The sequence below is a fragment of the Orbicella franksi genome, chromosome 9, assembly GCF_964199315.1.
Source record: "Orbicella franksi chromosome 9, jaOrbFran1.1, whole genome shotgun sequence".
Lineage (NCBI taxonomy): Eukaryota > Metazoa > Cnidaria > Anthozoa > Scleractinia > Merulinidae > Orbicella > Orbicella franksi.
This window is the reverse complement of record NC_138153.1, coordinates 15,210,047-15,237,834: the sequence shown is the minus strand read 5'-3', so window position 1 is coordinate 15,237,834 and position 27,788 is coordinate 15,210,047. Positions and strand designations below refer to the sequence as shown.

At 37.1% G+C, this 27,788-nt stretch overlaps 3 protein-coding genes across 5 annotated transcripts in view; 1 reads left to right on the top strand and 2 right to left on the bottom strand.

Moving 5' to 3' along the window:
• Window positions 1-501: 501 nt before the first annotated feature.
• Window positions 502-4,266, top strand: LOC145497046 (uncharacterized). 2 transcript variants are annotated; one of them, XM_081476837.1, is made up of 3 exons: window positions 502-1,023; window positions 2,257-2,387; window positions 3,179-3,260. In XM_081476837.1, exons 1-2 carry the CDS (start codon window positions 726-728, stop codon window positions 2,349-2,351), a joined length of 393 nt encoding a protein of 130 aa, XP_081332963.1. In that variant the 5' UTR covers window positions 502-725; the 3' UTR covers window positions 2,352-2,387; window positions 3,179-3,260. The 2 variants fall into 2 exon arrangements, with proteins under 2 accessions (XP_081332963.1, XP_081332962.1); XM_081476836.1 differs by lacking the exon at window positions 2,257-2,387 and having other exon boundaries at window positions 3,179-4,266.
• A 1,802-nt stretch (window positions 4,267-6,068) lies between these two features.
• Window positions 6,069-27,788, bottom strand: part of LOC145497038 (dual 3',5'-cyclic-AMP and -GMP phosphodiesterase 11-like) — a 31,779-nt gene continuing 10,059 nt past the window's right edge. The window contains exons 4-23 of one of the 2 annotated variants that reach the window (XM_081476826.1): window positions 27,056-27,145; window positions 25,995-26,132; window positions 25,321-25,403; window positions 22,829-22,895; window positions 19,418-19,465; window positions 18,872-18,947; window positions 18,272-18,339; window positions 18,038-18,130; window positions 17,384-17,434; window positions 17,086-17,232; window positions 16,115-16,222; window positions 15,634-15,743; window positions 15,070-15,157; window positions 14,446-14,546; window positions 13,724-13,801; window positions 13,576-13,639; window positions 12,989-13,147; window positions 11,959-12,057; window positions 10,406-10,449; window positions 6,069-8,988 (exon numbers count right to left, since the gene is read on the bottom strand). In XM_081476826.1, coding sequence (XP_081332952.1) covers window positions 10,444-10,449; window positions 11,959-12,057; window positions 12,989-13,147; window positions 13,576-13,639; window positions 13,724-13,801; window positions 14,446-14,546; window positions 15,070-15,157; window positions 15,634-15,743; window positions 16,115-16,222; window positions 17,086-17,232; window positions 17,384-17,434; window positions 18,038-18,130; window positions 18,272-18,339; window positions 18,872-18,947; window positions 19,418-19,465; window positions 22,829-22,895; window positions 25,321-25,403; window positions 25,995-26,132; window positions 27,056-27,145 — 1,674 coding nt within the window. In that variant the 3' untranslated portion in view covers window positions 6,069-8,988; window positions 10,406-10,443. Of the gene's footprint in view, window positions 8,989-10,405; window positions 10,450-10,488; window positions 10,532-11,958; window positions 12,058-12,988; window positions 13,148-13,575; window positions 13,640-13,723; window positions 13,802-14,445; window positions 14,547-15,069; window positions 15,158-15,633; window positions 15,744-16,114; window positions 16,223-17,085; window positions 17,233-17,383; window positions 17,435-18,037; window positions 18,131-18,271; window positions 18,340-18,871; window positions 18,948-19,417; window positions 19,466-22,828; window positions 22,896-25,320; window positions 25,404-25,994; window positions 26,133-27,055; window positions 27,146-27,788 lie in introns of both variants that reach the window. The other variant, XM_081476825.1, reaches the window with a different exon arrangement.
• LOC145497043 (transmembrane protein 216-like) overlaps window positions 20,691-27,788 on the bottom strand; it is a 48,760-nt gene continuing 41,662 nt past the window's right edge. Inside the window, exon 6 of the transcript XR_014050635.1 lies at window positions 20,691-22,654. The gene's annotated coding sequence lies outside the window, so the exon portion shown is untranslated. The remainder of the gene's footprint in view (window positions 22,655-27,788) is intronic.

Below are 27,788 nucleotides of genomic sequence, written 5' to 3'. Positions count from 1 at the left end.
AGTAAAATCTCAGGAAGATCAATAAATTTGTAGTTTGAATTTTAGTGACGTCATGTGAAAACCAGCTATATCTGCATGTTGCTGTGTTTCCCTGTTATGAAATTATTATCCTTTTCAACTAGCAAATCACTGTTCTTAGTCCTTATAATTTGTTGGCAGACCCCTAGAAGTAATGACAAACATTTTCAAGCTCCTTCCTTCAGATGAAAGGGGGGGCGGGGGACTAAGCTATAAATAATAATAAGCCAGTCCAAAGTCCAAATGATGTAGTCCTAAGAAATTTTACATCAAGTCTTCCAAATGTTCAGGAGAGAAATAAAGTAACAAAGAAAAGTAATTTCTAAAATCGAGTACGGTCGGGTACAGATGTAACAGAACAGTTTTGAGGTGGAATCTGGGAAATGTTAATATTCAAGGAAAGGCCCCCTCCCCTTCCCCCCGGTCTCCCCCCCCCCCCCCCGAAAAACATCAGATTTTTCACGTGTTAATCATGTACCGGCGAGGTGAAATGTTATGTTTTGCATACTACTTACGCAATGTGCGCAACTTTTGATTCGCTCGTTAGCTTTAGTGTTTTCTTATTGCTGGAAGATAATTTATTTCATGCATTGGTTTAAAAAGACCCTTAATCCCTTGGGTGCAGTTAATCGATCTTGCAAGCAAACAAGTTTGAGAGTGGAGCGTTTGAGTGTCGAACAACTTTGTTGTTTACAAATCATCTTATCATGACCGAGAAGTCAAAGAGGAAAACCAGACTGAGAAAAGAAGAAGAAATGGAGAAACCGAACGAAGAGCTGGAATCAATCACAGTTGTTTATAATGGCAAAGATCATACAGTGAATTTTCCAAACAATGCGGACGCAAAAGTCATTTGCCAAAGCATCAAGCGAGAGACGGGCGTCAAAGGCTCGTTCTATGTCCACTTCGGCGAGAAGTCGAACAACTATTTACATTGCTCAAGTGTCACCAGAGGAAATCTGGCTAAACTTGCTGGGCAATCTCTTGAAGTTAGGGGTGGAAATGGTAAGTTTGCAATTTCGTGAAGTTTTGTCCTAGCTGACTGTGGAGCGCCGGCATGTACCGGCTAATTTCCATAACGATGCGCCATAAATTAGGCTCTATTGTTTTTTTCCGGCTGATGTAACTTATAATAGGACATAAATATTTATAAGAAAATTTTCTGCGTCAATAAAAGGTGTATTGAAAATCTGAAAGAATTATTGCGCAAAGAGATACGTGTGTGTTTTTTTTTTTTTTTTGAGACTTGGTCGTTGTGTGGGGGGGGGGGAGGGAGAGGGGGAGGGGGGTGGGTACTCCTCCCTCATTGGACAAACTGAGTGTTTAACCATGCAGCCAGGAAAAACCGGGAAGTTTGATTGAAGGTCAAATAAAACAGTAATTTTCTGAAAAATCTGCTCAGAAATTGTATACCACTTCCAGAGATCCTCCTCTTTTTCTATTTGGAACAGAGCAGCAGGAATTTCCTGACCATTTGCCCATTTCCCCGGTTTGCAGTCTCTAATCAGTACTGAATGGTAGAAAATATTTAGCACATGGCGTCAGTAACATTTTTTTGTTTCTTTAATATATAAAACAAATAGATTCCACGTTGCTGTGCATCTGTTCAGCAATAGTTCTAGATCACGGATGATTTCAAAAATGGTAAGAACAAAAAAGTGTCACACGAGGCCATTAGGCAAGTGTCACTTATGTTGATGTCCTCTGTGATCTATTACTGAACAGATGCACAGCAACAATGAAAAATGTTGTTTGGGAGGTCATGGGTTTCATTCCTGTCGGGAACTCAGATTTGTTCTTTGTCCCACGCTCGTGTCATGTTGATCAGTTCACTTTTCAAATTATGTTTGTTTCATATAATAAAGAAACAAACAGAACTTGTTAATGACGTCATCTATACGTATGTCCTTTGATAGATCCTAAGTTAGAACCAAACAAAATTATACGAGAATGATATGACTGAAAACAATATTATTTTAAATAAAACCAAATTATAAAATTAACGGTCAAGTGCCATCTTGTTTGGTTGGTTTACTGATTTTCCCAACTGTTTTTCTTTGGGTGAGGGGGGGGGGAGGTGAGGGGGGGGGAAGGGGAGGGAGGGGGGAAGGGGAGGGAGGGGATCAAAGGTGAGGTACCCACAGTACCCATGAGAAAATTAAATATTGTCTGTCAGTCGTGCTTACAACTTCACATGGAGGTCATGAAAATCCAATTTGTATCTCATGTGATTCACAGAAACCAATGATCATGAAACAAGCATGATATTTTCCTTGCACCCTCTTGGTATTCAAGCTCTGCGGGCCACTACAACCCAATATGCTCAATTGTAGGAACCTCTCTCAAACTATCCAAAATTTAACAGTAAGGTATGGATGAATTCAAGTTTTTATTTCTCATTGATTATTTTCATTTGATTTTGTAGCCTTGCTCTCAAGTAAAAAATAAAAATACAAAAGAGATGGCAACAATCCAAAAATAAAATTATTTTGAAAAGTTTTCTGTTTTAGAGAAAAACAATATTATTAATGCTGATTTTGCCACTTGATTACCAAATTGAAATGTTAATATTTCACCATTTCAGTGTCCTTGAGAAGAGACCCTTTCTAAAATAAAAAAAATTGCAGCCCTTTTGTGGACTAATTCCCCTCGGAAAGGAACAAACAAACTTAAGATACATAAAAAAATCCTGTTTGCTGAGCAGTTTAGAAACCCCTTCCAAAATAAAATAAAACTTCCAACACTATTCTAGGCTAATTCCCCTCAAAAAGGAACAAACTTAAGATAAATTTTAAAAAATCCTGTTTGCTGAGCTGAGTTTAGAACGGCCCACCACATATAGCATACGTTTGGCAGCAATCAAAGTCCTACCTGTTTCACCAGCTTTAAATGTTGTTTCTTTCAGTTCTGGCCAAAAAAGAAGGGATAGGGACTAGCTAGGCTGTATCGACAGTTTCTGGGGTGATCACTGACAAATTGTGCATTTTTGCAGGGTTAAAAGATATGATAATTATATTGTTTACTCTATTTTGACACTTTCAATACAATACTGCTCCCTCCTCTTTACAGAAAAGCCAGCAATTTGAATGCAGTTAATACTGATTCATGAGTGTAATTATTAAGATCAATCCAAAATTATATGAAATGCATTGTCTTTCAGCTTTCAACAAAGGAGGAGATCCAATCTGGTATTATAACAGCCAATCACTGAAACCTGCAGTCCAGGAGAAGTTTAAAGAGATGCAAATTATACCCTTCGACAACCCACCGTGACAGTGACAGTGACAGACATCACCATCCAGCCTGTTAAGGGCTATAGACTATCTTTTGTCTGAAGTGTTTATGACCCGCATATACGCAGTCACTTTCAGATCTCTGAATGTTGACTTAATGGAAGTTCTTAGTGTGATTATTGTGCAGTTCCAGAAAATATCCATACCTCCCCCACAGAAGGGATTTTTTCCTAAGATGCCACCCCCCCCCCCCACCAACCCATCCCTTGAGAACTTCCAATCAAGCTTTGTACATTTTTTAAATGTTTTGGTCCCCGTCCCCATGAAATTCCAATCCCTTTTGAGAGGGGACGTATGGATATTTTCTGGGCCAGCACATTGCCTGTAGCAGGCAGGGACAACATTCATACCAGATCAACTCTGATTACTAGTCAACTAGTCAAGGACGACACACAAAAACATGACCCTAATTATTCTTCAATAGGATGCAGCTGATCCTGTCTGAGTTTTGTATTTGCGTGCCAGAGGCATCAGTAAGCGACAAGTCGCTCACTGCTTTGGCAGGGTAAAATGTACAATGGTTTTCCTAGAAATGATGTTGTGTGCAGTCAAAAGGTGGTGGTGAGCTACAGCTGTTGAATGAAAGTTGGCAGAAAGGAATTTATGGATAAAATCATTTAGTAAATACAATTTGTACATATTATACATACTATATTTTGTATTGCTGTGTGAATGATTGGATGTGTTGCGGAAATTGTGAAAGAAGTGTTATTTAATAGTTTGGACGAGCTTTTTTGTAAGATGTAAATAATGAAATTAAAAATAACTTCTGAATATAGTTTAATGACCAGAAAAGACTTCTGTCAGTAACAGTTGAAATGGCTTTGTGTTTGCAGTTTGGTCTGTAAGGAGTTCTCATGAGAGCCTGAATTGGACTTTACTCGGTATTATTACCGATATTTTTTTACAATTTTGGTTGATGGTTAATTAAATGCAATTATGAATCTCTTGGATTGTATTTGAACTGTGCTGAAGCCCATGAAATGTTCCACACATATTAGAGAGGAGTTCCAAAGTTGAAAATTAATTCTTTATCTCAGCTGTTCAAGTAAATGGACTTGAGAGTTGCCACCTCTATTCACTTTGTTTGGTTGTGATTTGCTTTGTAACTCAAGATCTGTACCTACAAGGGAAAGGTTATTGTAGTGTCTCAAATGAAAATGTGCCCACCAAGTGTAATTCGCTTCTATCTTTAAAATGTGGAACTTCCAATATCTCACACCCATTTTCCTTTTCCTGGGAGGTTCAAAAACTACAGTAGAGACCACCTCTTTACAATGGTCACCTCTCTTTAACGGCCACTTTTTTTGGTCCGGGCAGACAGTCCATACATGCACTCCTATTTTAACTTCTCTACAACGGCCACCTCTCCACAACGGAAATGGCCACTAAAGTGCGTCCCAACAGTGAAAATAACCTCTTGACAACGGCCAGTTAATAAACGACCAATAGAAGAGTGCATACAAAACCTCAGTTTTACTTCAAAAGGTCACCAACCTTTATATCATACCATGCATTGTTGGTCACCGTTTCTGTTTAGTTTTGATTTTATTGATATCTTTTGATTGTGTTATGTATTTATATGCTAATATAAGCATTTTTTAAAATATAAATGTTGCACCCCTGAGGGGAACAGGTGTCACATTACACCCCTACCTCTCCAAAATGGCCACTTCTTTACAATGGCTTCTTTTCTCTGTCCCCAAGGAGAGAGGAAATGGTAGAGAGGTTCAACTGTACACTGAACAAATACACAAAAAATTCAAGAGAAATTAAACGATTATGGAAGAATGGCTCATACAACAGTTCCTTTTCAGTTATTTATTAAAATTTAATGTTACGTTACACAGTGTACCTGACAGTACACCCTGTGGATAAGTTACTCTTTATTGCTAACCCCTCTGTCAAGGAGGTGGCTTCAACAGATTAAATTAAATTAAATGGGCTTGAAAAATATTTTGCACTAAAAATATTTCTTTGCCCGGATGGGAGAATCATGTTTTGATCTACTGATAGTTTCCCAAATTATTTTTTGTTGTTTGCACAATATCATCTGAGGAGATTAAAGTACTTTTGACTTTCAGTCCTGTACAAGTCACATTACAATACATAACATGCACTACTGCATGCTAATATTGTGAATTTGCTTACATTATTACAAGATGGTCGTTGACATGTTGATCTAAGCAAACACTAGGCACTAACGAGGCACTTAATGAGCTATCAAGGTCATCAGAGGGGCTGAACAGCTTCTCCAGACCTTTCTTCGCAAATATGGTAACCAGTATTTCTGTGGAATTTTTCTATAGTTTAGAACATTCTACAGATTCCATGATTAACTGTATCTACTGTTTTGTGACAAATATTATTTTGGCATTTATTGCATGTTACGACTGACATTCATAATTACATGACCAATTGGATTAAAAGGCTCATAACTACTCTGTCATCAACAACAGCGGATTTTGCTTCAAGTAGACATGTAATCATACTACCTTCTACTGTAAATATACTCTATTACGTTGATAGTTAATAGAGATTGTACACCTTCAATTAGGCACAGACCATCCATTCTTTTGAGGGGGGGATATTTTTTTGAGGTGGTTGGATGGGCTTTTTTCCGGGGCATGGATTTTTTTCCCACCTTTATGTTGAGCATGTTTTTTTTTGGCGGGGGGGGGGGGGGGGGGATGGGCAATAACTTGTGCAAGAATTTTTTTAAAGTCAAGCACAGGACCTGGATAGTAGAAATCCCTTGCTCAATTTTTTCCCCATGGTTCGCCTTCAAGAATTTTTTTCAGCTGTTTTTGCTGTGCAGGAATGTATTTTTTTAAACTGTGTTCCCCCCTCCACAAAAATAATGGTCTGTCTCTTAGCACACAAATACCTTTCTCTTGACCAACAGCAAAGCATGTTACACATTTGAAAGTCTTTTAAGAAAGGAAATTTACAACAAGATCAGCAGCACTTTTTAATAACTTTTTGCGATGAATATTTTTCTTAAATTATTTATCATGAATTAAAAGTTCAGTGTAAAATTCATATCACTTTGAAACAAGCAGGTAAGGAACACGAGATAATTTGTTGTACAAGGAAGTTTTTGACGTCAACATACACATTCTCCTTTGCAGTCCTTAAAAATTAATGCATTTTCTAGATGCATTAGTTTAAGCTCAGTTAGTGGATTTCTTGTGATCAACATGTTAAAAGCATATCCTTGGACTGAAAATGAGTCAGACATAATTTGGACTGACTACAAGGTGTACTGTTTGGAATTGAATTCCATTAGACTAATGCACAGAGGAAAACATTTTGACTTTAGGGTTATGGAACCCCTCTTATATGCGGCAGGCTCAGTTTCAGCCAGATTTGTGTCAGACCACAGCTCTTACACAAAATTTCTTCATCATTGAGTTACCATCTCAAGAGTTAAGTTAGGAGTTAAGTTAAATTGGTAATGTTTGAATAAATAGTTACTGAAAGAGGCAGAAAAAAATACAACTAAGATACTGCTCATAATGTGCCCCTTTCTCACTGAAAATTTCCTATGACAGCACAGTGCTTGACCAGCTGATCAACTGAATCCTAAGTATGACCAAAATTTATTTAGTAGAAGACTAGTTCTTTGAATTAAAGATTGAAGTGCAGCCAGGATGAGACATAATTAAAAATTTCGATTAAAATGTTTGGCTGTAGCAGCCAAAAGTTCACGTTCTTTTTGAAATTATTTTTTAGCTAGCGAATGTTTTTATCGACATTTTTAACTAGTTCTTTGAAGTTTAGAATGTGGTGTCATTACCAATAAACCAAGCTCTGTTATGAACTGGGCAGAGTGATTTTTCTCTCTGACATTTCATTATTCCATAGCAGTGAGATGTTAGGAACAAGTGATTAATTAGTGTCCCGCACCATGATTTAATAATAGTAATTATTAGAATTTATGATAAACCTTTCCAGTTGCAAACAGGTAATATAAATTTTCTTTCAATGCCAGTTTTGAGAATTTGGTAGCTCACAATGACAGTATGCTCTGATTGATCATTTTACAAGTTGTCATCAACATTTCAATTGAAGATGTTCCAGCAAAGTGTCCGAAATTGTTGTCCGAAATTTGTCTGAAATGAGATAAAAGGTGTCAGAAAATTAAACGTCCAAAAATGTTTGCAAGTATCCTGATCACCAAAGACAAACTATCCCTATTCCTGGTTTCATAGTTTCTAACATCCCTGACAATAATATGAATATTATTGTCTCTCTAACCTGAAACAATACTACCACTCTCTCCAACAATGAAAGGGTAAAGACTGAAGTCTGTTCCAATCAAAGGGATCATCAGAGAAGCCAAAAGTGCCAGCACCAACTCCGATTTCTGTCAAATAGAAAATTAATTTTTCTACTCCCCCAAGGATGAGACCCTAGTCATTGCTGGTTGTCAAAAGGTTCCCATTTTATGATGTCTCATGAATTTGATGCCATTTATAAGAACATAACACAATGATCCTGGCCTGGCTTACGATATGACACTGTGCAGATCGGACAGGATTGATATTGTGTTAACCCACTTGTACTGCTATGTTATCATAAAGGAATTTCTCGGCTCAATGCTCAAGCATCTACCTTATGGAGGGTGAAATGCATGAATGACATAGATTTGTTTCCGTAGGTTAATATAAGTTAAGGCCTAGCTAATTTCCTTATAACACGAAATAAAAGAACAGGTTAAAACCAGTCCTTCTACTATTTATGCCCTGCTGGCATTTATAAACATATAACAGCTAATAATATTACATTCTGTGAAGTTCCCAAGCAAAAAATATATCCTGATCCACACCTTGTTTCAGACTTGACAACCTTTTCTTCCTTAGACATGGAGCCACATGACTAGATGACCAATGTAAAGGCCTTGATAATGGCGCTTCAGTTTTCACCTATTCCATGTACCATAAATGGCCGAGTGATTCTTAGGCCTGGTTCACACTTAAGACATAACAACATAAACAACATAATGACATAATGACATAATCGCTTATGCTGGTACTGTCAATGACATTATCTTCAGGCTGTTATGCCATTATGTCAGGATGTTCTCACTGCAAACATAACGACACAACTTCTTCCTTCTTATGTTGTTATGTTTAAGTCATTGTGTCGTTGTGTTGCTATCGTGAACTAGGCTAAAAACGTTTTGTGGCAAGTGGTAGTTGACACATCTGTGCCATAGCATATTGCACATGTACATAAATTTGCTCTCTGTTTCAAGATCAAAACTTAACTATCTCATCCACAAGATGTAAGTTTGAGAGTGCAATAAGGTAGTTCACTATTCCTTCTGCAGTGACAGAGATGTACCCATTCATTGCCAATAGGCTATATGCCTTATGCTCTGCGTTCAAGCCTGGTTTACCAACCAATACTGACGTCGATTTATGCCTAATCACCAGTTGGCCATTTTTGATAGTGAAAATATAGCAGACACTTGAATAATTTTACCTCGCAATGCACATAATATTTTTACAACCATCAATTGGCAATGATCTTACTATTCATGTACTAGAAAATTAAATTTATATGTACTATATTTACAGGGATTTCTATTTTTTTCATAATAATGCTATTTTATCTGCTCCTGTGAAGGCAACTCACAAATTGCTCGTGAATTTCTTCCTCAAGCATGGACCTACAGGAAGAAGAACAAAAAGTTATTGAAAGAGGAATCTAGAAAAGAAAAAATTCACAGTGAAAATTTATTTCTCCTATTATTAGATAGCATATGGTTTGAAAACCTCTCCTCTAGATTTAGAGATTGTACGCTTGGTGTTTTTGTGCATTTATACGCCTAAAATATAAAAATATAATTCTCCAGGAATTGGTGTTATCACAAAGCGTTGGCTGACAAACGATTTTATGAGTCAATCTTGCGATCTCTACTCTTAGTGCTTTGACATTCTGTGCTTCATGAAAGTCATAAAAATATAAGGTAAACAGTTATCACATCAGAGTACTGAAGACATTTCATGGCCTAAAACAGCAAACAGCCATTATGTCTGGCCTCCAGCGTCTTTGGAAAATCCTGATTTGTGAAAAAACTGCATATTGCATAAAGGGTTTCATTAACGTTTTCAGCAAGGTGGCAACTGGTTTTCACAGGTGGGCAAAACTATTGAACTGAACTTCTTTATAAGAAAAACTTTCTGCCAGATGGTCAAACCAGGCAGGCTAAATCATCCTTGCAGCTGGTCAATTTGCAGGGTGCCGGGCCCTTAAAGGGACACAGTCAGCTTTAGGACTGCGTTGACCTGGGCACTAGTTTTCTTACTTTGAAAAAAGTTCACCTCAACCTGAAATCAAAGTACACTTCAATCCTCGCAGTGTTTTGCTTGATTTTCAATCATTTACTGAAAAACCTGTTTTTTGAGTGTGCTTTAGCTCATCCTATGATATTATTTTTATCATTTAGCTCTTATTAACCGAACTGGAGGTCTGTACAGGAGAATCTTGACAGAGGTCATGAGTACAGACCAAACGCAGTGAGGTCTGTACACACGACAGAGGTCAAGATTCTCCCATACAGACTGACTTAGCTCGGTTAATAAGATGTTTATTATATGGCAAAGAAGAAAACTTTAATTCGTTTAATGTAACTGGTTTGCTGACAGTTTACTTGCGAACGGTGATGAGCTTAACTTAAACCTGCCGAAATTTGCTCATCCTCTTTACTTTTTTTTGGTCATCAGGCTTTTTGGCACTTCCATAAATGATTGAGAAAATAAAAGAAAATGGTGAACATTTTTGTATTTTATTTTGCTACTTTTTCAACGCAAAATGAAACCGGTCTAGCTACATGCTGGTCTAGATGGGAAAATGTAGACTGCGGTCAATATCGATTTCAGCCAATCAAATTCATAAATTCGGTAGTTCCCAGTCTTTGTGAGACACAGCCATGGTTAATACAGTAGTACGGATTGCGTCTCTGTGATATGCAAATTAGCTATGAAATGGTATCTAATGCACATATGCACCAGCTGACTTTGACTCTTTAATGAAACCCCTTATTGCGAACGTAACAAAATCATGTGAAGTGGATTATTACATACCTACAAGGTAAAACTTAGTGCGAGCATGCACACCTCATCTAAGGCTAAACAAACAAAGATAAGAACAAATGTTCAGTATTTACATTATCTCAGATCTCATCTCTTTCTCCACACTTGATTCTCAATCTGCATAAAAAAGATGAACAAAATGACTTAATCAAGCTGAAAGCGTTGGTGTTTTTCCTTTCAACTTAAAAGTCTCTTTTTAGACCTTGCATAATGTTTGATAATTGGCTTAAAATGTCAAGAAATCAGGGCAAAAAGTTGCACCATTGTCAGTATCAGCTTGGAAATGGTAAAAGTATAGTTATGTAGAACCCCACTTTACGACCACACCATTCAATACGGCCACCTTGTTATTACCACCACTTAATTCTGTCCTAAACAAAAGCCGAGTCAGTGATTTTCTAGAACCCCTCTAACACGGCCACTCTGTTAATACAGCCTGTTTGTTAATACGGTCAGATTTATGTAGCCTGTTGGTGACTGGATTAACAAGGTTCCACTGTAACTCGAAGAGTAAACCTTAAGGCTTTTGAGACGCAAATTAGAAGGCATTATCTATTCAGCTTTCTAAAAGATGGCTGCAAGGGCTGCCACCTATTGTAAGCAATTCTTTGTTATTTTTTTTTTTTTTTTGATCCAGCCCTGTAAAATAGAATAATTTGTTACAGTTCATGCACATTAGCATCCCAGTCATTTTTATTCTTAGTTAGGTCTCCCCTATTAGCACAGGGTTCTCTCTCTGCTAGATACTTTTAGCCACATGATTAAAGTTTATCCCGGTTCAGTCATTCAAGTATATAATGATACTGAAATAATGACAGTGACACACCACACTGAACGTAACCAGAGATTAAAAACTGAACCTCTCCTCCAGAATTTAACAACCTTTACATAATGCTGGAGTAGGGGTTGGGGAGGGGGGGGGGGGTAACCTAGAGGAGACTTGTACCTCATCCAGGGGGTGGTTATATTCTTCCGTTAATTCAAGCTGTACAGAACCCGGACCTGAGAGAGGATGGTTCTACTTTAGAGTGTAAGTAGATTTTCTCAAAGAGAGCTTTCCAAGCGCTCCAGTAGAACTTAATGATTGAACCTTATAAGACTTAAAGGGTCTGTGTCACGGCTGAGTTAGTCTGTTTTATTACGTTTTGCCAAATGCTACTCGCTATGGAACTGTTTGGGAATAAATTACTTCTTTGGATCTAAATGCAAATATTATTATAGCTTCATTATAAACAAATATGTCTCCCAGGCAATATAATCAGGTGATAAACAAACAAGATTAAATTTGAAAACTGTCCAGCCTAACAGTTTTTCAAAGACCCATATTGCAATCTGTTCTAATCTTCTCCAATTTTTGTCAATCCATACCTTTTGTATTTTTGTTGCGTTATTAAAATGTTCCTTTACCATTTTAAGTGGTTATTTTAATACTTCACTCAATTTAGTGGCCATTTTCTGATGTCTAAATTTGGCTAAAATCTGCAACACAGTTCCTTCAGAGCAAGTGCAAGTGAACATGAAAAAAATGAACAAAATGTACATACCTGGGCTTTATGGTCGTCAGCAAGTTTTTGCCATTGCAGTTTGTTCTCCCGGCAGCCTTCCTTGAGAGGTGCAAGTTTTGGATTCATTTGCACAAAAGCCTATGACAAAAGCAATTGAGAAGGTTAATTGCGACAAAGCTATTCACACTCTCTTGGTCAAATAATTTTCAAACCCAAAACAAATGCCATGGAAACGTGAGTATCAAGGATGGACAGTTTACAAACAAAATCAAAATAGTTCTAAATAGGATATAAATTCATCCTGACAACCACAACTTAAAATTTGGTTATAAAGTCTCGATCAATAACAATTTCTTAAAACATAAGCAAGCAAACATTCACATTAAAAGCTGATGTTTCAGAGACATTGTGACACCATTCTCAAGGAAAAACTGTATAGAAATCAAATCTTCGCATTATTTATTCACTTTGCCTTGAGACTGGTGTCATGATGAGGCCGAAACGTCAGGTTTTAACATTAATATTCACCTGAATCTGGTTATAACCAGAAAAAAAAAATTGAAATCCGGAAGATTTTTGGAAGATTGCTAATTTTATCTTCTTGACCCTAAAAAAACGTTTTTAAAAGTACAGCTTGTCTGATTCAGCCACAAAATGTGTCAAATATTCTTAAAATTTCCCTCAAAAAAGGCAAAAAATCAGCTAAATTAAGTGCTTTCCTTCGAGTCCAGGAGATTTTGACGTGCACCGGAGACCGGGGGATTCAGTCTGTATCCAGGAGACTCCCAGATAATCCAGGAGAGTTGGCATAGATGACACAACTGAGAATGAATGTGGTCAGTCAAACATGTTCCCCTGCACAGTGTGCTTTCACATGATGTCACAGCAGCCATATTGGTGTCCTGTGGGAGTTGAACTCTTTTCTTGTGTCAGCACTTCCTTATGTTTTAATAAATTTGCAAGGCTGCTGGCCAAGTGAGTGAAAACTCTTACTACAAATCCAAAGTGAAGAAGTGTCAGAATAATTTTGACATGAAAGTTTTTAAAGTGATATCTTCATAATATTAACCTTATAAAGTGGCAAACACACAGAATCGATGAATCCAACTTGCATCTGTGGCAGTTCATCTTTCTTGGCTCTGTCCATCATTGCCATGGGTGTTGCCTTCAATTCTTGCTGTTCAAGGTCTCCCTGCTGGAAGAATTCCTCCGCCACAAGTAAAGCTGTCTGTATAGGTGAGAAAAAAGAACAGAGAGCAAGTTAAAAACACCAAAATTTAAGCGACATGAGATGGTTAGGTCATGTGTTCCACAGAAAAATGACACCATCCCCAAGGTTGCCCTCAAGTGCATCCCTCAAGGCAAGCAGTGCACAGGAAGGCCAAAGACCACCTGGGGGCAAATTGTGACCACAGACCTCAAAGAACTTGGCTGGGTCTGGATGGAGGCTGAAAAGAACACCAGGGACTGCAAGAAGTGGAGAAGTGATGTCATACAATGGTGTATGTCCCAGCCACGAAGATGGGGAAGATTGAGTGAGTGACCACAATTTTCTGACAGAGTGTTCCGAGTTAAGATTCTTTACTTTCACAGTGCCTTCTGCAAAGGGTACTAGCATAAAAATAAATTAATAAAACATGTATTAAGGTCTCTTACCCTTCTTTGCACAGGCCACGGTTTAGTGATTGCTGAAAGGTCGCATGCAGTCATCATCATTGCCCTGAAGTGACACAATAACCAAAAACAACATGATAAAATACAAACTATATTTTGGGTGGCAATTGTTGAGTAAAATGGAACATACCTCAAAAGTTCTCTGTTCTCATCAGTTGACCAATCTTCGCATCCTGCCTCGGCTTTCTTGAAAAATTCAGTGCGCTTCCTGTCCATAGAAAAAGAAATTCATATAAGAAAAAGTCCACATGCATTTTTTTGCTACAAGCAAAACTTATTTCAAAAACTTCAATAGAAATTAAAATTATAGTTGTCTGGCATTTCAATGTCTATTATACTAGATCCACTAATTTATAGTCACACCACAATAAAACTGTCATTTTTACCTTGATAATGATGTCAGCAACATTGAAACCTCAGACAACTATAATTTTATTATTTCTATTGAAGTTTCTCAATACCAAACAAAATTAAAATTCCAGTTGGTGAAATCCAACAATTTCATTGCTGTAACCCTTTTCAGACTGAACAGGAACAAATTACAATCCAGATTAGAAGGCGCAAATGGGGTTGGATTGGGCACACCCTAAGAAAACCCATCAGCAATATTACCAGGCATGCACTGAGGTGGAACCCCCAGGGAAAGAGAAATCAAGGTCATCCTAGAAACAGCCGGAGGAGAATCGTGGACAATGAGCCGTCAAATGCAGGCCACACTTGGAAAGAAATCGAAAAGTTGACGGGCAGTCTCCATGGACCTATGCTCCACAGGGAGTGAAAGGGATTAAGCATAAGCAACCCTTTTCAGAAGGATCATAATCAAAAGAGCAATAAAATTCAACTCCAACTTACTGGAAATACAAAGCCAGATCAGTTGCAATGATTGCTTGCTCTACAAGTTTTATTACTTTGTTGTAATCCTCAGCTGAGAGTGATCCAAAAATTTCATTTCCCTGAAATGTTCAAGGTGAGATCTATATATTACAACAAATCTTGTTTCTAAGTTGTACAAAGAAACAACAATATTCACTGCAGTTAGTGCCATAAGTTAGTTGGAAAAAAGGAACTTTGAGGTCTCCCATAAGGAGTCAAACCCACTCAAGGCTGTTTAATTTACAGAATATTAACTGTGCAAATCAGTAACAAAATGTCACATTTTCTGTGTAATGGAGCACAAACCAAGCTTATAATCTTCTTCAAAGTCCTTGTAATAAGCAGGAAATGCAAGTCATTTACAGAACTGAAACTTCTAAATTTGCAGTAAACATGACTAAAACCATTCAGTTTTACATCAAGATTACCACCAAAAAAACCCTTGACTGACCAAACTTAAATCTGATATATTCAAATTAGTCCATTAAGTTAACATTAAAGACAGCAAAATAGTACCGCGCACACTACATCAAGAGATAACTTATCTTATAAGCACTACATGAACTTTAAAATAATAATGTTATCATCTGGCCCATTACATACCTGACTGTTAATGATCATAATACATTGATCAAAGTGATGGTGCTCCATGGTAGATGTGCTGTACAGTTGTGCTAATGCTGACGCACTCCTAAATGTGGGAAGAATTATTATTGTTAATTGGTAAGTAATGTTAGTGCTGTAAGTAGCACTAGTATTGCAAGCAATGTTGCATGCTTTTTGTAAATTGTAAGTAATGCTAATGATGTAGATGTAAGTAAGTAATTTGTAATTGTAAAATTGTATATAAAGTGTGGTATTCCAAAATAAAATATTAAAAAATAATAAAAAAGTGTGAAAAGGATTAGCATGTTAAATGCAATAAAACTCCACCTTGCAACCACAATGTTATAAACAAGTTGTTATTACTGACACTGTCTGGTTCCAAACAAAACAGAAGACCTCATTGATGAACCCAACCTTAAAATATACTACTTACGGTTGCTGTGCACTGCAAAACGCATTCAGTGAAAAGTCAGGACTATAATGACACTCAGAAAATTTAAATGCTCATGCAATGTATGCAGTGGTAGGGCAGACTTACTTTATTTACAGCATCAGACTTACTTTATTTGAAATGAATTGTTGGTTCCCCTGTGATCAAGGTCATGTGATAAACAGGCCACCAACAATGCAAACTTCTCTTCTGGAGTGAACAGATTCCCAAATTCATCGACCTGTAATGCAGAAATACAAGTATGTCACCAACAATCAAACTTAGAGGAGCTATGTCATGGTTTGTGCATCTTGAAAAGTTTATCCTAAATTTTTCAAATTTGTTGTTTGAAGTTTGTGTCAATCTTCTCCATCCTTTATTAATCATCCTTATTCCCCCATGGTTTATTATTATCTTTCTTGTGTTTCTCTATCTTTTAAAGCATTATTTTTTGGGTTTCCTTCAATTTAATGGTGGTTTTGTATGTGGCCAAGGTAACTCAAAATACTGTGACAGTTCCTTTAATTTAGCCACATTACTTACTGTTATCTATCAATTCAATCAATGCATTCAATAATCAGGTCTCATTGATAGGTGCAAATGAAAAGCTACCTTAAGAATGGTGAACATTGTTTGAGCCACATTGAAAGCATGTCTCCAGTTGTGGTACATCACAGGACGGTAGTTCTTCTTTACTGTCAGAATCCAGCGACAAAGAACCTGTTTAAAAAAATACAAAACGGTTATATTAAATAGAGTCGAACCTCCCGTAAGCAACCGCCCAAAATGTCAAGCCTTAGTGAGTGCTAACAGGAGGTGATTGCTTGCGAGAGCTTAGACTATTTTGGGTCAAAATTTCGCCTCATGAGCACAAGGAAACTGCAGACACTTACCCAATGTTTTAAACATTTTATTCATGTGTTAAGTCAATTTCAAAAATAATGCGGTACTTCCCATTGAGAGATTTCTGTCTCTTGTACAACCCAGGAATGCGACAATGTTACTGTCCAATTGTCGCTCTATTATCTGTCAAGTGGTCACTTACGGGAGGTTAAAAACAAAAGAAAATTTTGAACTTTTAGCTCTAAAAGTGGTCGCGGTGGCTTATGAGAAGTGGTTGCTAACAAGAGGGTCCAAATATAGTGATTTGGCTTGGAAACTTTTGGTATTTTGGAAAACTGGTTGCTGAGGAGAGGTGGTTGCAACCAGAGAAAAACATGCCAAAACTAAGCAAGAAATATGATTGTCCCAAGGATATTCAGTAACGTGTTGGTATACCGAGTCTGTTAACTCTTTGAATCCCAGGAGCGACTGGTATGTGATTTCTCCTTACAGTTTTTAAATTATGGACTAGGAGATGTGGTCTTGTTATAACACCAAATTCTCAGGACTAGCAAACAAAGAAATGTATGGTATTAATTAGGAGAATTAAATCTCAGATCTTGGGAATGAAAGGCTAAAAATTTAATGTCTGCTGGCCTAATGGCCAAACTGGAGGGAGTAAGGTTCCAGTACTGGTTTGTCATTGTGCCACTTCATTACTTAAAGAGATAATTATGAGCGCTGTAGTTGACACTGCATACCTGGTACTCCACATTGAAATGCTCATGTAATTTTAGGTCCATCAACATTGCCAGTGTGCCCAAAAGGGTGTCCTGATCATTGATTGATTCATCGTCAAATGTGAAATCCAGCAGTCGGAGGGTGTTGACTGATGGTAAAGGACAAGACTGCAAGAAAACATAACATTACTTAGTTACATTAATTACTAATAAACTAAATGAAATTTTTGACCGGTACTTTGTCAGGGTGCATCCCCTCACTACAGCAATCAACTGCATATCATGAATTTTCTAAGATTTTAATTTTGTGGTTACATACCTTGAGTTTGTTGGCTTCTTCCAGTGGAGCTGTGGCGTGGTAGGAGAGAACCTTGGATGCAACGTAAATTGGTGCGAGTAAATTGATTGAAATTTTCATCACACAGAAACAATATGCATTGCCACATTGCAAATCAGAAAAGCATTTAATATCATTTGAGTCCAAAGAGGACTAATTAAACTTGCAACAAATAAAATAATCTCAAATCCCAATAATATAATAACTATTCCTGTGGTTTGATGAACCATTTAGCTGGACAAAGTACTTACAATTATTAGTGTATCACAATCAAATCAAATTGTTCAATGCCATTCCTATTCACAAAGCAGCTAAGTGGCCCATCAGGCCTGAGCTTATCTCTAGGTTTCTGTAGCATGAAGTGACTAGGAGTATTTCTACTCTCCCCTGAATGGCAAGCTAGTCCATCACAGGGTTATGCCCAGCATCAAATTCACCATTACTCATTTATACACATGGGTAGAGAAAGACACTGTGAAAGTTAAGTGTCTTGTCCAAAAACACAACACAATGTCCCTGGCCACGCCTCAAACCTGGGCCACTCGATCCGGAGATGAGCGCACTAACCATGAGGCTACTGTGCCTCACATTCACAAAGAAACAAACCTGAAAAAAGTACATTTTAAAGTTTCTAACCTCCAACGCAACTTTCTGTTTAGCCATGGCCTTGTTCACATTTTCGTACATGACTGTGTTGTGGATTGCCATGCCACAAAAAATTGCAAATGCCTGCAATAACACCAAAGCATTGTCAAACATTGCAGCAGTAACCACTAAAGCAAACTTTAAGGCCTGAAAATCTCTCCAAAATTTGCAAGATCTACATGGTTGTAAGTTGGAATTTTTCTGTAGGGATTTAACAAGACATACCTCAAAGAGATTTTGATCATTCCTATTAAAAGATGTGCCATCAAGTTTATTCAACAGTTGGACAACACCTAAAAGACAAGCATGGCAATAACTCACATTTCTAAGAACTACAACAAGAAATACTTTGCAAAGTTATACATAAACAAAGTTAGGGGCCTGACTACCTGAAATAACTAGAGAGTTAAAAAGGGCAGACAGCCAGGTCTACAGATGTATTAATACAAGTTTAGATTGGTACACACACACATATATAACACAGACCACATAGTTAGCACTAAATAACAATAATTTCTATTGTTGAGTAACAACAACAAAACCTTTATTAAAGTGTCTGCGGGTATTTAGCATTGCTGCTAATTGGGGACACAACATAAAGGATTTATGAATGTAAAAATAAACATTAAGTAAATATGTAGAAATTGTACAAATATTTTAAAATGTATCCTGCAAATTATTACAATACAAGATTAACTACAATTTAGAATGTCATGAATTATTTTTGATCAGTAAGATAAAAAAGCCCCAGTTTTTTTAAGGTAACAAATAATGCTTAACAGTTACTTATAGCTAATGATAAAAAATTACTAGTTATTATCTCACCAATAATTTCTTCACTACTATTCTTGATAGGCATGCAGAGAATTGTTTTTGTAACAAATCCCGAAGCCTGGTCAACCTACAATACAATAGAGATGAAAGACAGCAAATGATGATGAATAACAGTAACTGCACTATGATATTCAGTGCAACAGACTGCACCTTGTAAAGTTTATAACGTTCTGTAAAAAGCCATAATTTGCCAACATTTGATGGATCATCTTTTTGTATCAGTAAATAGTTTTTTTTTTTTTTGCACAAACCTACAAAATTGTTCTATCATAAACTGACTGACTGACTAACTGATTGACTGACTGATGGATGGACAGATGGACAGACAGACAGACAGATGGACAGACTAACTGACTGGACTGAAACAGATGGACAGATAAATAGATGCAAACCACAAAACTAATAATTTTTACACTCTTACCTAGTACCTCATTTCCTAACGTTTATGGTTTATCCCAATCGTGAAGAATGATTTCCAATAATTGGAAATAATTCGTTTACCACTCAACAGCTTGTATAATCACAAATTGTACTCACAGCGGGATCAAATCTCTCGTCTTGGTACGCATCTGGTATGTTCAATGTCTAAAAAATAATAATAAAAAAAAAATTCTACCCCTGATTTCTTGAACTACCTGTGAGTAATTTTTCAAACCAATTTTCATTTCCCTTAGAGGTTTGAAAAATCACAATTCCACCGTATTTTGAAAACGAAAGTGAAAACAATTTTAAAACATTTGAAGAAGCTAGTCATAAAAGGGGATAAGTGACGATTTTGGTTGCTTTTCTTTTTTCTTGCTCCAAATTAGCTGAATTTTTGCATGTGGTCTTCAATGTAATAGAAAAACGTGTTCCTGTATTTTTGCCGCTGGTTTTTGCTTCGCTTTATAATGACGCCGCTAGGAAAACCGAGTGGTTTTTTGCGTACGCAATATCCTGAAAACGAAGCAAAGTTTAGCGGAAAAACTACGGGACATTGCTAAACATACCTAAACAAAACTCTATGCGAAATTTGGAGCGTTTTCGACAAAGTTCACTTTTGATTAAAATACCTAACGCCCTTTTCCCGCCGAGGCTGCAAATAAACGAAGCCGGGCCTTTGTTATGATAAACAGAGCCGATCCTTTGTTATAATAACCAAGCCAAGCCTTTGTTATAAGTCGAAGTCTCGCCTCGGTTTATCATAACAAAGGATCGGCCCGCCGCGACCGCAGGGACTTTGATCTCACTTAGAAAGCAGCAAAATGTCAATTTCACGCAACGTATAAACTCAAAAATGTTAATTTTAGGTCAAAAAAGGTTTAAATGTTGATTTCACGGTAACGCGTGACGGCAAGGAGGTTGATTTCACTTAGAAACCGGCAAAATGTCAATTTCACGCAACGCATAAGCTTAATGATGTTGATTTCAGGTCTAAATAGGTTAAAATGTTGATTTCACATTAATGCGTGACGGCAAGGAGGTTGATTTCTCTTAGAAAACAGCAAAATGTCAATTCCACGCAACGTATAAGCTCAAAAATGTTGATTTTAGGTCAAAAAAGGTTTAAATGTTGATTTCACGTTAACGCGTGACGGCAAGGATGTTAATTTCACTTAGAAACCAGCAAAATGTCAGTTTTACGCAGCGCATAAGCTCAATGATGTTGATTTCAGGTCTAAATAGGTTAAAATGTTGATTTGACGTTAACGCATGACGGCAAGGATGTTGGTTTCACTTAGAAACCAGCAAAATGTCAATTTCACGCAGCGTATAAGTTCAATGATGTTGATTTCAGGTCTAAATAGGTTAAAATGTTGATTTCGCGTAAACGCATGATGGCAAGGATGTTAATTTCACTTAGAAAACAGCAAAATGGTAATTTCACGCAGCGCATAAGCTCAATGATGTTGATTTCAAGTCTAAATAGGTTAAAATGTTGATTTGACGTTAACGCGTGATGGTAAGGATGTTGGTTTCACTTAGAAACCAGCAAAATGTCAATTTCACGCAGCGCATAAGCTCAATGATGTTGATTTCAAGTCTAAATAGGTTAAAATGTTGATTTCGCGTAAACGCGTGACGGCAAGGATGTTAATTTCACTTAGAAAACAGCAAAATGGTAATTTCACGCAGCGCATAAGCTCAATGATGTTGATTTCAAGTCTAAATAGGTTAAAATGTTGATTTGACGTTAATGTGTGACAGCAAGGATGTTGGTTTCACTTAGAAAACAACAAAATTGTAGGAGCCCATGATGGGCTCCTGAAAATGGTAATTTCACGCAACGTATAAGCTCAAAAATGTTGATTTCAGGTCAAAAAAAGGTGTAAATAAAAATAAAATGAAACAAATAAACATTTCAATAAGCACTTTTCCAAATACGGCAACGTCTTAAATGGCTAAAAAATCACGAGATAAAACATAGTTTTCGACAAACGCAATCGTAGCTTTATGTCCCGCACCGCCATAACTTCCAAGTTCAAAATGCGCTGGTACCTCTTCTGCCTAATGAGGATAACAACTTTGGTGGCTGTTTAGTTTTGGATTTAAGAATTTGATGACTCCACGTGAAAACACTCTATAAATAGGGCTGACAGATTAACAGATTAACCCTTCTGCGCAACGTACGGGTCTCCATACATCTGCATGTCCCCTGATCCCAGAAGCTCAAAACACTACAAATCATGCCGATTTGAAATAAAATCAACGCAAACTGGATCACAGATCTGTTACAATCCATCGCCACTTGCTGGCAATTATTATGTTTAAATCTAGTTACCAGTTCGAGAAACGTCCACAGAACGTAATCACAATGCATGCCGGGAAGGGTCTTTACACCTTGTGCACGGGAAAACATGGCGGTCGATACAAGACAAATTTTATAAGTCTAAAACCAGTTCTCGCTTTCCAAACTTTGACGCTAGCAACGCTTGGCAAATGGGCCACAACTCACCAGAGGGTATTTTTCTTGGGCAAGAACTGCTCTTGGACTTTGCTACCTGGCTCGATCTGACTTCGAACGCCGATAACATGATTACGGTATATCAGCTGCCTTCGAAGTTTCAGAACACGTTTTGATTCTTTAAAACGTGCTGATGACTTACGGGTTTATCGAGGCTTTATGATGCCTCTCAACCACCAGGCAGGCATACAAGGTACTTTAAAACAATGCTTAAGATATTAGTTGACAGAGCTCTAATGCGGCACATCTCTTTTTTGTTTGATGGCATTTCGTTTGACGCTCGATCGATTCACGTGTTGTGTTCATGTCACAATAACCGGTGTAAACAATCCATTCCCAGATTTCCGCTCTATATGCCGTGGGATTTGGTTTTGACTTCATACACTATAAACAGTCTGCCTGTTTGCTGTTCAACAAATAAACTCCTAAAGACATGGCTAGGAAAAGCCAAGTTTTTTGCCTACATTTTAACTCGAAAACAAAGCAAAAACCAGTGACAAAAATACAGAACCACGCTTTTCTATTACATTGAAGACCACATGCAAAAATTCAGCTAATTTGGAGCAAGAAAAAAGAAAAGCAACCAAAATCGTCACTTATCCCCTTTTATGACTAGCTTCTTCATTTTAAGATTCTGATCTTAAGACTTTCTCATATCATTCATTCTGCAGAATTAAGCATGCTTGCAACATGACTGCAGAGCTTACATTCTCAAACTCATCAATGATTCATCAAGTTTCAACAAAGGAAACCATGACCATCACAGTGTTTGGATATCTGATCTTAATCAGCCTAGATTTTTACAATTTTATTTCAGTCTCCATTTTCTCCTTAGTTTTAGTTTTGATTGTGAAGATATGAAAGTGCGCGGTGTTTGACCACATAATTTCCAAACACCTCAAAGTTCATCACAAATACTCTGCTACATGTCATATTTTCAACTCTCTTCTTGGTGTTTGGAACTGTGGTCAAACATGGTCTTTCATGTTTGATATATTACTTACTTCGCCTGTTGTAGCAACATGGCCAGTAATTCCAATATTGACAGGAAACCTGACTTCTGTCTTGCTGCTGTTGAAGGGAAACAGGATGTGAATGCCAATAACAAATAAACTTATCAATTATTTTATGGCAAGGTAGTCTTGAGGTGAATCTGAGCATTCTGAAATTGGTTCTTCGTGGTTGGCATTTCACCATACACACCATTTCCATGGTAACAGTCAAAACAGTGCATTTTTTGTTTTTAAGTACCATGTAATAAACTACTTCCTCACCTAGCTTGCTCAAGCCGTACTGGGGAATGTTGGCCCTCTGTCATTTTTGTACTGACCTTGCTCTGGGTTGTAGCTAAGAAAATAGTCTTCCAGCTAAGATTTTCATTGAGCTGGTCACCATTTTTGCAGAAGACCTGGAACAAAATTTTTGTTCCCAATCTTTGGGAACAAATGCCTTGAATGCCGTGCTACCAAGCTTCGCGTTTACAAGATGGCAGATGCAGAACACAAAAAGAGAATACTCTAAACAAGTGCTCAAAACAAGATTTTATTTCAATTACTTTACTCATTATAGTGGCACCGATATTCAAGGTAGTTAGGAATTTATTCCAAACTTTTCATTTAGACGGATTAACATGGTTCAGATATCGAATGTTTGTATGTGCGTAACCTAAAAACCATTTGTTGTTCTTTACAGAGTGATCGCCCACCAAAATCCAGCCGATGATCACCTCTTTCTCAGCTGGTGAATTTTGCCAGCAGCCAGCATTTAGGGACAACCCTGCTTGCTGCACTTGGTCTAAACTGCCAAGACCTCAGGCTAGTATTCCCCAGTATGGCCCTCGCACTTGGTTAGTAAGAGGTTATTATCCAGTCTGAGAAAATTGGAAGCTGATGACAAAGATACATACATCTATGGAGATACATGAAGCATCTAACTGGTTGTCACTTATATGCAACAGCATGGACTCTGGATGGGCTTCAGTAGAGCTTATACATGTTATCACTACAGAATTGTTTGGGTCAAATTAAGACTTCAAGAATTAGGTTCATACAATCCACAGGGTGGAAATACACAGGGTGGGTGGGTGGGTAGGAAAGCAAAAGCCGGTGGGAGTTGTGAAACATACAAGCAACTAACTAAGTGAAACACTAACTATGATAACCCGATATGTGTACTAGGTTTATTTGCACAATCAGTCCCTCTCAGCATGTGCCTGTCCAAAGGAAGGGGGAGCGTCATTAAGTGGTACTATGATCAAATTTTTACCCCTTGATTTTTTTGGTGTATCACAAAGAATGGCATGAAAGAACAAAAACGCCATTTACCGTTTGCAAATATCTGCATTCGTTCCAGAGATATTTAAGTTTGAAAATGTGTAAACTATGCAAATGAGATAACTGATGACGTCATATACTCAACCCAATATTATATCAAGTATAAAAATAGAGCTATCTTTGTCAATTTCCAGCACAGACCACTGAAACTTGGTAGGCTAATAGTTCTACAGATAGCACACCTACGGCAGTAAAAAATTCTGTTCCCATGGCAACTCACTCTGTTCCAGTCCCCACCCACTTGATTTCAATATTTTAGTGATTTTCAGCGCAAAATGTATTTAAAAAGGCCATGAACTCAACTTAACATATTCATATGCTTGCTGGATCATGCATATGAGGCACCATTAGCAAATATCAAAATGGAATGCCAAAGGTGGCCAGAAAAGCCATTGATATTGGGGAGGTCTGGAGCCCAGTATGTTGCCATGGTAACAAAACTGTTAAGCTCATATTGTAGAGCACATTTAGCAGAATCTTCCTGTAGAGAATCAAACATTTCTGATACAAATTGGCTGAGATATCTTTCTTCATTATATTTGATGAAAATTTGGTTGAGTGTATGACATCATCACTTGGCTAATTTGCATATTTTAAAAACTTGAATATCTCTGGAACGAAAAGAGATATATGAAAAATAGTAAACCGCATTTTTCTTCTTGAACAGACTACTTGTATATGTGTTAAAATGGCTTAGATAGGAAAGATGGGATTTTCGTCATAGTACCACTTTAAAGCTAACACACATACCATGATGTAAGGGATGGACCATTATTTTTTTGAGGGGTTTGGTGGTTCAGGCAATTTTCGGGGGCATCAAAATTTTTCTCACCTTTAGGCTGTGCATGATTTTTTTTGGTGGGCAAAAGCTTGTACAAGAATTTTTTTTATAAAGTCAAACACAGGACCTGGATAGTAGAAAGCAATTGTTCAATGTTTTTTCCCCGTGGCTCCCCTTACATGACTTTTTTTTCAGCCATTTTTTGCTGTACAGGAATTTGTTTGGAAATTCCCTAACATCCCCCCCTCCCTACTCAAAAAAATAATGGTCCATCCCTAACTGAAGTTGGAACATTTACATAACTGAACAAAAGCTTGTATGAATTTCAATATATGTATGTAATTAATAAAATCCATATATGGGAAATAAAATGATTTGTTACCAAGATCTGTGTTTGACAACAGTCTGGTCATCTTCATTCAGATAGTCCCGTGCCTCCAAATCAAATGCTTGAGAAAATAGAGTCTGCAACAAAATAGACAACAAATCATTACTTATCCATCAGCAGAGGGGCAGATCTAGGGGTAGGGTTTGGTGGGTTTGGTCAAACCCCCTAAATTAAAAAAATGAGACATTAGAACACACTGACTTGGCCTCAGAATGCCAGAAATCCCATTTCTAAGGACCTCAATCTTAAAAATTTTCCAGATTCCAGACCCCTCCAAAGGAGACTGGCTTTGGCAGTACATATCTTAAACCTTCTTCTCCAAAATCATGTATCCACCCCAAGCTAGGGTGCCAATCTGGAATTTTGGAGGTCACAGGTTCAACTCCTGTTCTGGCTGCTGGCTGGTGTTATTCTTAGAAGTCCTGAAATTTATTTATCTCCTTGGTTACATACACATTATATCCAACTGATTTGCCTCCTACCAGTTGGGGCTTTTAACTTAGTTAGGTCTTACTTTGATTGATTTGCTTGGCCCCACTAAACTTTGGCTACAAACACTGACCAAGGTTAAATAGAGGTTATTTAATATAGTGATTCATTTTTTTGTTACAAAACAGTTCTAAACAAACTTCAACTTGAACGAAACAATGTTTGAATGTTGTACATACCTTTGAGGTGGGATCGACTAAAAGAACTGAACATCTTTCACATTGAAGTAAAGTTTGTGTGATCATCATAATTTTCTGTACAATGTTGTGAAGCGTGCTTTGTTCTTCAAAAATTGTCCTAGCTAGATCTAGTAAAACCTAGGGAAAAAAGAACAGATAAAAAAATTAGTATTTTATTTCTCTGTTTCTTCCTTAGTTTTAGTTTAAAATTTCTCAAACTTATTAATAATTCATCAAGTTTAAACAAAGGAAATCATGACCATGTTGGTGTATGGATACATGATCTTAATTACCATAGACTTTTACAACAGTCACTTTATTTCTCCATTTTCTCCTAAGTTTTAGATTTGATTTAGAAGATATATCTCACACACTGCAGACAGTGTTTGACGACATTTCCAAACATTAAGAGGATCATAAAAAATACTCTGCTACCGTCATATTTTCAAATCTCTTCTCAGTGTCTGGAAATGTGGTCAAACACAGTAATTGTTGTGTCTGAGATATTACATAAAAATTCATACTGTAGAGTTCCCACTCAAAAATCCAACCAGGACCACAACCCATGACCAGATTTTGTCACTCAGGTAACATGTCTAAAATTTAAACCCCTAGAAAGTAGAAATTTAAAATGTATTTATCAGACAATCTAGAGAAGCTAAGCATATTTGAAAATGGAAAAAATAGCAGCAATTTAGCTGCACAACCAGCCTGCGATGGTGATAGATATTAAGCATCTATCTTCCAGTCTCCATACTACCACCAATTTGCATTGTACAGACTGAACTTTACCAATGGAAAGCTTCCAGCATCAGTTGGGGAAAGTGCCAGTTTGAGAAAGGCACAAAGCATGTCAACCCTTAAATAACAGTAAGTAATGAGAGTGCCAGATTGAGAAACACACGATGCCTGTCAATCCTTAAATAGCAGTAAGTTATAAAACTGGACATAATTTCAAAGACTGAGTGTCGTTAGTAAGAGTCAGACTGTGATCTTCTTCAATATAGATACATCGTTTTGGTAAAAATAATAAAATATTTATATTGCAAATTACAGTGCACCTGGTTTCTTCTAATTTCAAGTTGTGCTCTCTCATAGAGTTCTGCATTAGCAATTCCAATTCCACAGAAGACCAAGTATTTGCTAAATATCTGCAATATGAAGTAAAGGTTACATAAAATCTTAAAGGTGGTTGTCACTGACTTAAAAATCTTAAAATAGACGTTTCGGCTAAAATACTATAACCTTCTTCAGTGATGAAATGAATGTTAATGGCGTCTAAATGTAAATGAGATGTGTAAATGTTTTAGCCAAAACGTCTATTTTAAGATTTTTAAGTCAGTGACAACAACTTTTAAGATTTTATTACTATGCCTGACTACAACTACAGTATTTTTAAAGGTTACATGTAACTCCTCAAATTAACCAGAGCACAGCACTAAATCATCAGTAACAAGAATCCACATGAATAAATTCACTCAAAACTGACAACAGGGAAAGTCATGTGAGGGTGAATAATATAAATAACAAAAGTGAGAGCTCAAAAGTGGAATAAATGGAAAATGTGAAGCAGAAGGCACTTTCCAATTCAAGTATGTCCCTTTGGAAAAGCATGAAATTCGCTGGAACCCATTTATAGACCTGGGTGGAGGGAGGCACTGTGAGAGTAACATATCTTGCCTAAGGACACAATGCAAAACCAGGGCTGGAACCTAGACCGCTTGATCCAGAGTCCAGAACTCTAACCATTAGAATTTACACTAGAATTTACATTTTGATGACCAAAATAGAAAC

Coding starts and splice junctions, on each gene's coding strand:
- LOC145497046 (XM_081476836.1), top strand. CDS start 726: ATGACCGAGAAGTCAAAGAGGAAAACCAGACTGAGAAAAGAAGAAGAA. Junction 1,024..3,178: donor TGAAGTTAGGGGTGGAAATG/GTAAGTTTGCAA, acceptor ATTGTCTTTCAG/CTTTCAACAAAGGAGGAGAT.